Genomic DNA, 10,066 nt, shown 5'->3' with positions numbered 1-10,066 from the left:
CGGTGCTGTCACGACATCTCCGCAGGCCCACCGATCTCGACCCATCCCTTGCCTTCCACATGTTCTATGCCCAGTAGGGCCAACATACAACCGGTCCCACCGTTCAGTGAGTCAAGCGAAAATATCTAGCCGCGGCGGCCCTCCACCGCGTCCGACCTGCCTCGCGAGCAAAACTCGCGAGTCGGACCCGGACCGCCTCCCGGCGAATGGCGATCAGTTTCTCGCCGCCAGCCTATAAATAAGCCCGCAAAGCCCTCCTAACCCCGCTCTCCTCCGCTGCGCATTCCCTGTGGTCTTGTCTCCCCCCACCCCAAATCTGCGCAGGGCCTCGCCGAACTCCCCGCGGCGACGAAGATGGTGGGGAGCGTGGGCAACGGGCTGGTGGATCTGGGCGCCGCCGGCGCGGGGGCGGTGACCGTGAACGGCTTCGGGAAGGCGCCGAATCCGGAGGCGGCGGCGGTGGTGGAGGGCAAGGGGGAGGAGACTGGGAACGGGAGGAGGGAGATCGTGATGGGGAGGAACGTGCACACATCCTGCTTCGCGGTGAAGGAGCCAGATGCGGACGACGAGGAGACTGGCGAGCGGGAGGCCACCATGGCCAGCGTCCTCGCGCTCTACCGCCGTTCACTCGTCGAGCGCACCAAGCACCACCTCGGTACGTTACCTGCGCCGCTCCCGCTCCGTCGATTCTGCCTTGCTCTGTTCCGTCCCGGTCTCGTTCGTGGTAACCCGATCTCGTGACACGCGTATGTGCCGGACGATCTGGGGCCGGATTGGCCGCCTGCAGCACTCCGGGTAGCGACATTTTGATGTCTTGAGCTCTGCTATTTTGGTTATTCGAGTGAGCCAAAAATGCTGCCTTCATTCTTCTTGTCTTGTAATTGCCTCACGCTGGAGTGCAGGGATGCTTGTGCGCCTGTAGCATTTTGAGTGCGAATTTAGAACAAATTTTACTGTGTGAGCAGGTTTTATCAGTAGTTATCTGCGGGGATTATTAAGTTGCCATGGGGCTCTTGTTTTGCACATCTGGTGCATGGAGTCCTTGGCTTCCCTCGCAATTTCTTCTCTTGAATTATAATATGGAGATTGTGAAATACAGTCGCATATGTAATGCATCTGAGCGTGGAAGAGATAATCACTAATAAAAATGCGAGTCCACATAATTAGGGGTCGGTGTTTTCTTTGTGGGAAAAAATTGTCATATTTCAATTCTCTTATTTTCAGCTTTAATACATCTATCATTGGTTTCTAATCTACGTAATAGATCTTATAGATGTGAACTGAACTACCACAAGTTTACCATCTGCTTTACATGTGTTTTGCAACTAAGGAAAGGCTCTGCTTCTAATTAAAGCTTTCAGCATTTACTTTGAAAAGAAGTTAATGATATTGGCATAACTATAGATCCATGCTTGGTTGAACAATGGGTACCCAAGCAGCTGTGCAGCTGCGATTCCGTTTGTTGCAAAACTATTAAAAAGGAACTATCGTTGTGAAAAAGACTGAAATTCTAGTGAGTTTGCATATGTTCCACTTTTCCGAAATTCAACCTTAAACTGTAATGAAACTACACATTGTGATACAGCGCAAGTACTGATTTGTAATGAAAGTGCTAGGAGCTTATGGGCCATAATAATCATAAAGTAGAGATAGAAGAACCCTCTCTAGTCAATTGTTTCTATCCAATTATGATTCTTCCTTATCGCCACATTTTTATTTTCTGCATGAATTGCCGAATTCTGATGTAATGCTGCCTATCCTTACCCCCTCGAACCACAAAAGAGTCCAGTGGGACAAATTGGCCCAGTTATATGGATGTGCCTTCGTAATAGCACTAAAAATGGACAGCAATGTAATATTGTCATTTCACGTCATCTGTTTGTTCTCATGAAGGTTACCCATACAATCTGGACTTCGATTATGGTGCACTGGCCCAGCTGCAGCACTTCTCCATTAACAACCTTGGTGACCCCTTCATCGAGAGCAACTATGGTGTCCATTCCAGGCAGTTTGAGGTGGGAGTGCTGGATTGGTTTGCTCGCCTCTGGGAGTTAGAAAAGGAGGAGTACTGGGGATACATTACTAACTGTGGCACAGAAGGAAATCTGCATGGGATTCTTGTTGGGTAATACTTGAAAAGCCCTTGTTACTTACTTGCATACACCTTTGATCTGCAATATATCACTGCTTATTTGAAATGTCACTTCTGTACTAAATCTTCTTTCCTAACTGTTTACAGGAGAGAGGTGTTCCCTGATGGAATCTTGTATGCCTCTCGTGAGTCCCATTATTCAGTATTCAAAGCAGCAAGGATGTACAGGATGGAATGTGTTAAAGTTGACACCCTTATTTCTGGGGAAATAGATTGTGCTGATTTCCAGAGAAAGCTATTGCAGAACAGAGACAAGCCTGCCATTATTAATGTCAACATTGGTGAGTTTTTACCCCTAGACTAATGTCTTGTTCTCACATGTGTTATGCATTTAAGCAAAATTGCCATATGCAGGAACAACTGTGAAGGGAGCAGTTGATGATCTAGACTCGGTTATCAAAACCCTCGAGGAAAGTGGCTTTGAAGATCGGTTTTATATCCATTGTGATGGCGCCCTTTTTGGATTGATGATACCATTTGTTAAGAAGGTGACTTTCGGATTGCCATGCGTACCCATTTATCCAGTGTTAACCCTTCAACTATATCAGTTGCACATCTACCTTGATGGCTCATTCTCCTGATATCTGTGTATGTATCTTGACTAGGCACCTAAAGTGACATTTAAAAAGCCTATTGGGAGTGTCAGCGTCTCTGGACACAAGTTTGTTGGGTGCCCCATGCCATGTGGTGTCCAGATAACAAGATTGGAGCACATAAACGCCCTTTCTAGGAACGTGGAGTATCTGGCATCAAGGGATGCGACGATCATGGGAAGCAGGAACGGCCATGCTCCTATCTTCCTGTGGTACACCCTCAACAGGAAAGGCTACAGAGGCTTTCAGAAGGAAGTTCAAAAGTGCTTGAGAAACGCACACTACCTAAAAGATCGCCTCAAGGAAGCAGGAATTGGAGCGATGCTTAACGAGCTCAGCAGCACGGTAGTGTTTGAAAGGCCAAAGGATGAGGAGTTTGTGCGAAGGTGGCAGCTCGCCTGTGAGGGAAACATCGCCCATGTTGTGGTGATGCCCAGTGTCACCATTGACAAGCTGGACTATTTCCTGAATGAGCTAGTGGAGAAGCGTGCGACCTGGTACCAGGATGGAATAAGTCATCCCCCCTGCATTGCCAGAGACGTAGGCATGGACAACTGTCTATGTGGCCTCCACAAGTAATGAGCCTTTTGCAAGGGGGTTTATTTCGTGAGTTGAGTTAGTCCTAATGTGTGATGTTGTAGTGTATCCATTCCTTCTGTATGTGATAATGTGTTCTGCAGTGCAGCTTATTTGCTGCTATGAGAATAATTCCTTCAGTTAAATTGATGGGTGGAAGTTTCATCACCTTTGCCTCATGTTTTGTGCTCAAACAATTCAATTTATTTTACGGTACTCTGCTGTGCTTCTGCAATCTGTAGAACAAGGAGCACTGGGGCAGCATTCATCAAGGGCTTTTTTTTATGAGGACTTCAGATGCTGTTGCTGCAACAAAGTGATAAAAGTGGACAAATTGGCGCTCTAGGTGCCTACCTTCCACAGTGGTACTACTGATCTTGCTTTTGTTTCAGAAATGCACAGCAGGTCGTTTTGAACTTATTTAGCCATTGTCATGGAAATATACAGGTTTTATACTTTGCATCCATTGGACTAGTGTTAGGTAGCAGGCACTGAAAAACGGTCATATTATTATTATTTTTCGTTTTCACAAATGTACTGCGAATCTTGGTAAAATGCAGATCTGGCCGTTGCTTTATTCTAGCTGCAGTCAGAGCAAAGCAGGATCACTTCGCAGGAAAAACTGTAGAAGTAGAACCCCCAAAACTCACTACAGTTATTTTGACCATTTTTATTTTCTTGTTCCAGCAAATTTTGACTGCCACATGCTATAACCTTTAGGCCTAAATTTGGTTCTTACTGGCAAGCCTCAGTCTTGTCTTGGTCATGGTTGACTCAACACAATGTATCTACACTGAGATCCTCACCTGCCACTAGTAGTAAAAAGGGTAATCTTTCTACCGGATAAGACTGGAAGTTCAGATACACTAAATATCATATTCATCACTAGCTGGACTCAATCTAGAAAGCCCAACAAAAGCAGTTGATTTTCGGATATGTATCGGTTGGTGGATAAGCATTGCAAATTCTTTGTTTATTCCACCTAGAGGTTTAAATTTATATTATAGATTAGCACGTTCTGGACTCAAAAGGAACTTCTGCATCCAAATAGAGGTTTGAATTATTCTCATAGCTTATTTGCTGCTATGAGAATAATTCCTTCAGTTAAATTGATGGGTGGAAGTTTCGTCACCTTTGCCTCATAGGTTCTGTGCTCAAACAAAACTTATTTTACGGTACTCTGCTGTGCTTCTGTAATCTGTACAAGCGGCACTGGGATAGCATTCATCAAGGGCTTTTTTTTAAGGAAAAAAGTCTATTTTACTTTTCAAATTATCGTGTTTGTTCGAATAACTCTGAACTTTTAAACCGTCAATTTTACTCCCAAAATTTTAATACTGGATCACTTAACCTGCTGAGCTGGTTATAATAGCAGTTTTAGTGATGTGAAAGTGGTTTTTGATGACGTGGCTACCTGTCACCCGGTTTTCGCCATGTCATCTCTCTCTTTCATGTGCGTGTGAGGTTGAGAGAGAGAGGAAACAGAGAGAGGGAGCGGATGAAGAGATGGCTAGAGGGAGATTGGAGGGCGCCGGTGAGATGAGAGGGAGGTCGGAGGGATGGAGGTTGGCCGGGGAGGAGGAGCCGGGCGGGGAGGACTCCGGTCGTTGTAGCATCTAGGTCATTAGGTAAGTGGTAAGTGTTTTGGTGATTAATGACAACCGTATCATTGTGATTAACAAGTGTGTTTTGAAAGGTATCAAAAATTTTAGTCCACAATGATGATTGGGTATTCTTGGTTCCTAAGTTAATTATATGGATGATTAAAGGACATGTGCATCAAGATTAAGAATCTTCTAGTTTTAAGTATCACAAAGGATATAAATGACACTTAGAGTAGTATAGGTCTTCTTTCTTAATCTTTTTAATCGTACTATAAAGAGGGACTAAGAGTGGTAGCTTAATCTAGTGAGTCTAGACTTGATTTGATACGCACTTATAAAATTCTAGTACTAGGTAGCTCATAGAAGCTCTTGATTGAGTCATCAAAAAGTTAGAGGGCAAAGAGGGTTGAATTGGATGAGCTCAGCAACAAATATTCCTTATCGTATAGTCCAGTGACTTGAAAAGAGTTCTCATCGGAGTTTTTCCTTTTGGTTCAGAACAGAAGAGAATTTAGTGCACAAAATGATCCGGTGTCTAACTAGTAAAATCACCAGAAGTTTTTTTCGGTGACACATGTTCAAAAGTTTTCGATGTGTTTCACCGAATGGTCCGGTGTTGGAGTGGTGAGTGAACCGGACTTATTTAGCAAAAACAAAATTTCCAAGGGAAAATGAATTTAACCTCACCAGATTATCCGGTGATGGAAAGAGGGGATCACCGAACTATTTCTTGCAGAGGAAAATTCCAAGTGCAAAAAAAAAAATGAAGCTCTACTCACCGGACAAATGCACCGGAGCAATATTGTAGAGAGGTTCGGAAGAGGCTTCACTCACCAGATGGTGCGGTGTAGGCAAAGATGATATCACTGGACTAATTCTTGCAGAGAGGCTTGCAACGAGTGTTTTGGTCTGGTTGTTCTAACTGTATTGTCTGGTGTCACTTTAGTGGTCACTAGATAAGTACACCAGAGGATAAACGGCTAATGACAGCTGGTACAGTTATCTATGGAGTTTCTACTCACCAGATTGTCCGGTGTGAGTGAGATGGTACTCACCGAATCATCCAGTGTTAACAGGAAAAATGAGTGGTTAGGCAACGGTTAAATTTGGATCTTTAGCCTATAAATACCCCCCTCACTTGGTTTTACAGGTCTTACTGGTAACCTAGAGGAGTTCATACACTGTGTGTGTCATCAAGAGATAAGGGAGAGCACTTGAATTGATGTTTCAAGTCTCTAATTGAAGGTTAAGGACTTCATTAGTACTTCAAGAGTAGCGAGTGTGCATCTAGCTATACTCTAGGCTTGATCTTGGTCAAGTAAAGCTATTGCCTTGTTACCCTTTGTGGTTGGCAATACCTAGCTGATCTTTGGTGATTGGAGGTGTCTTGGTGAACTCTTGGAGTTCTTGTGAGAACCCTGAGAAGAGCTATTTGCTTGGTTTGATGCCCACCAATCTGGAGATGGAGAAGTGGCAAACATGAGTGAAACTTGACACTTTTTGACTTAAGGAGGAGCAATATCCTTTGTGGATGCTCCAACGAGGACTATGTGGGAGTGCCAACACCTCGATACCTCAGAAAAAAAAGGTGTTCTCTTGTTCATCTCTTTATTTTCTCGTATTTACATTCGAGCATTTTATTTCTTGCAAGTTTTTCTTTCCGCATTTACTTTGTGTTCTAACTTGCTTGTTTTTCGTGATTCCGTCTAGTTTGATCGTATAGTCGTATTTCAATTCATCTAGGCTAAGGTTGCTACTTGTTCTAAATTTCGGTAGGAGTAAATTTTTAATAGCGCAATTCATCCCCCTCTTGGGCCATTCGATCCTTTCAATTGGTATCAGAGTCTTGTGCTCTTGATAGGCTTAAAATTCTAGAGGAATGGCCCCCGAGAATGGAAATAGCATGCCAAGGTTCGAGGGAAAGAACTTCTCCTATTGGAAAGTTCGCATGGTGAGCTATCTTGAGGCTATTTTCCCTAAAGTTTGGCTAACCATTTCCATTGGGTTTGATCCACTATTTATCAAACAATAAATTAGATGGAATATTAAGGCTAAAAATGCTATTTTTAAGGGAATCAGTGAAGAAGTGTTTTCTAGAGTAAGGAGCAAGGAATTACTCATGATATTTGGACCGGTCTTTGTGAAATTCATGAGGGTTCTATAAAAATCCGAGAGGAAAGATATCATGTGCTACTTAACAACCTTAATTAATTTAAGATGCTTCCCAATGAGCTATGCAATGATACGTATTCTCGTATGAATATGCTTGTTGAAGAAATTAATTCTCTTGAACTCACTCAATTGTCTCAAGGAGACATTATTCGTAGGATCTTGATGGTGCTTCCTAAGCCGCAATACAACATTGTCATCTCTCTTCTTCATAAGAAAGACATCAATGACATGACCGTCACCGATGCTGCGGGCAAGATTTGTGCTCATGAGATGTTCTTATTTGAAGATCAAGAAGAATCCTTCTCCAAGAAGAATCTTGCTCTAAAGGCCAAAATAATTGACAAGAAGAAGAAGAAGGTGAAGATTCCATCAATAAGTGAAAGCGATGAAGATGATGATGATGACTCCGACACCGAGCTTGCCCTCCTTATAAGAAGAACCACAAGGATGATATCCAAGTTGGGTAAGAAGGGCTACAACTATCATTCCAAGAAGAAAAAATTTTGCTCTAAGAAATTTGACAAGTTCGGTGGCGGAGACAAGAAGAAGTACTACCATTGTGGTGCATATGGCCACATATTATATGATTGCTTTCATCTCAATAAGAGAAACAAAAACAAGAGCAAGAGAATAAATGCAAATGAGGATAAGGACAAGCACAAGAGAAAGGGTCAAGACGAAAAGAAGAAGAAGCTCTTCAACAAGAAGGGTGGAGACCGCAAGGCTTATATTGTTAGTGAATGGGTCTCCGACGAAAGCTCAAGAAAAAATTCAAGTGATGATGAAGACAAGGACTTTGCGGGCCTCACCATCACCAATGATGATCCACCGCTACCTCCACCACCTATGTTCCTCATGGCAAAAGGTAATAACAAGGTGAGTAGTGAGGATAATGATAGTAGTAATGATGATGGTCTTTCTCCTAATGATCTATCTAAGCTCATGAATGACTATGCTACCATCATCAAGAAGAAAAAAAAGCTAAAATCAAGTCTCTTGAAAATGATAATGCTAAGCTTAGCTCTAGTCATGATGAGTTAATTGATAAATACAATGATGTGCCTAAAAAGTATGATGAAGTAGTTGTATTTAGCAAATCTCTTGAAGAGAGTAAAAAGAAGCTAAAACTTACGCATGTTGACTTGAAACGCAAATATCAAGAACTTGAGTTAACTTATAATACTATTGATCCAAGCATGAATGAATTGCCTAATATTGATATTGTTAAGGTCAATGCATCTACTTCTTATAATGATATTCTTGATATCTCATACTCTTCTCCATGTGATACTATATCATCTTCTAAGACTAACTATGCAAGGGAGTAAGATCTCATGAATGAGATTGTAAATCTCAATTTGTGTGTGACCCAGTTGACTAAGAGGAAATATAAGCACAAAAAAATCCTCATGAAGAATGTTATGTACTACAACAAGAGAGGCCTTGGATGCTTCCTAAACCCGATGGAGAACATCACCAAGTCACCGGAGATCAAGAAATGCTTCATCAAAGAAGTTGGTTTATATTGCCAACATTGCAAGGTCACCAGCCACCACACAAGAGAGTATCCAATTCCTACTAAATCCTTTCCTATTTTGCCTCCTAAATACAAGTTCACTTTCAATAATCATTCTTTCCTATTGCATAAGCTTAAAAGTAAAGAAGTCATGGCTAAATTCATTGGAACTCAAGCGAAGGGTTAGCTTCCTAGGCAACTTTAGATGCCTAAAGCTCTTGTGTCTCACATAAAAGGTACCAAATTTGATTATGTACCTAAAAAAAGGCTTGATCCTATGTGTGTAGGTGAACTACAAAGTCAGTGGAAAGTATTGAATGTTTGATAGTGGATGCACACAACATATAATCGATAATATAAAGATGTTCACCACTCTAGAAGATGAAGTGGGCGATCATGACAAAGTTACTTTTGGTGATAATTCTAAGGAAAATGTGGTATGTTTGGGTAAAGTGGCAACCTTCGATGATATTTCTATTTCTAATGTGCTTTTAGTAAAGTCTCTTAGTTTTAATTTGCTTTCCGTAGCTCAACTATGTAATTTAGGTTTCACATGTTTATTTAGTGATGTTAATGTTGTCATAACTAGCAAGAAACATAATGATCTAATCTTTAAAGGTTTTAGATATGGACATATCTATCTTGTGGATTTTTACTCTAATGAAGCGAGCTTGACAACATGCCTCTTCAGCAAGACATCCATGGGTTGGTTTTGGCATCGTCGGCTTGCACACATTGAAATGAGCCAACTCAAGAAGGCATTCAAGAATGGAACGATGGTTAGTTTGAAGTATGTAGTGTTCAAGAAGGACAAGTTGTGTAGTGCTTGCCAAGCGGGAAAGTAAGCTGCAAGTACTCATCCATACAAGTCAATGATGTCTACATCAAGAACCTTGGAGATTCTACACATGGACCTCTTTGGACCAATTAACTACAAAAGTCTTGGTGATAATCTCTATTTCCTTATCATTGTTGATGATTATTCGAGATACACTTGAACTTTCTTTTTAGTTGACAAGAGCAAGACCGTTGGGATCTTCAAGAAGTTTGCAAAAAGAGCTCAAAATGAGTTTGAAGTCAAAATTGTGAAGATTCATAGTGACAACAGCACGAAATTCAAGAACACTCAAATTGAAGATTATTGTGATGATAAGGAATCAAGCATGAGCTTTCTTCAACCTACACCCCTCAACAAAATGGCGTGGTGGAGAGGAAGAACAAGACATTGAACACTCTTGCAAGAGCAATGTTGAATGAGTATGGTACATCAGACAAGTTTTGGGCGGAAGCAATCAATACGGCGTGTCATGCATCCAATCGAGTATATCTCCACAGACTTTTGAAGAAGACGCCATACAAGCTTCTCATAGAGAGGAAACTCAATATCTCCTACTTTTGGGTGTTCAGGTGTAAGTGTTTTATCTATAAGAAAAGAGAATGCATAGGTAAGTTT

At 41.8% G+C, this 10,066-nt stretch overlaps 1 protein-coding gene across 1 annotated transcript; it reads left to right on the top strand.

Moving 5' to 3' along the window:
- Window positions 1–251: 251 nt before the first annotated feature.
- Window positions 252–3,498, top strand: LOC133922016 (serine decarboxylase 1). Its single transcript, XM_062367164.1, has 5 exons — window positions 252–655; window positions 1,894–2,125; window positions 2,240–2,433; window positions 2,507–2,640; window positions 2,758–3,498. The coding sequence occupies exons 1-5, from the start codon at window positions 355–357 to the stop codon at window positions 3,322–3,324; spliced, it is 1,428 nt and encodes a 475-aa protein (XP_062223148.1). The 5' UTR covers window positions 252–354; the 3' UTR covers window positions 3,325–3,498.
- The last annotated feature ends 6,568 nt before the right edge of the window (window positions 3,499–10,066 follow it).

This window comes from Phragmites australis, chromosome 6 (assembly GCF_958298935.1).
Source record: "Phragmites australis chromosome 6, lpPhrAust1.1, whole genome shotgun sequence".
Classification (NCBI taxonomy): domain Eukaryota; kingdom Viridiplantae; phylum Streptophyta; class Magnoliopsida; order Poales; family Poaceae; genus Phragmites; species Phragmites australis.
The sequence above is the reverse complement of the archived record's forward strand: the minus strand, read 5'-3'. Positions and strand labels throughout refer to the sequence as shown.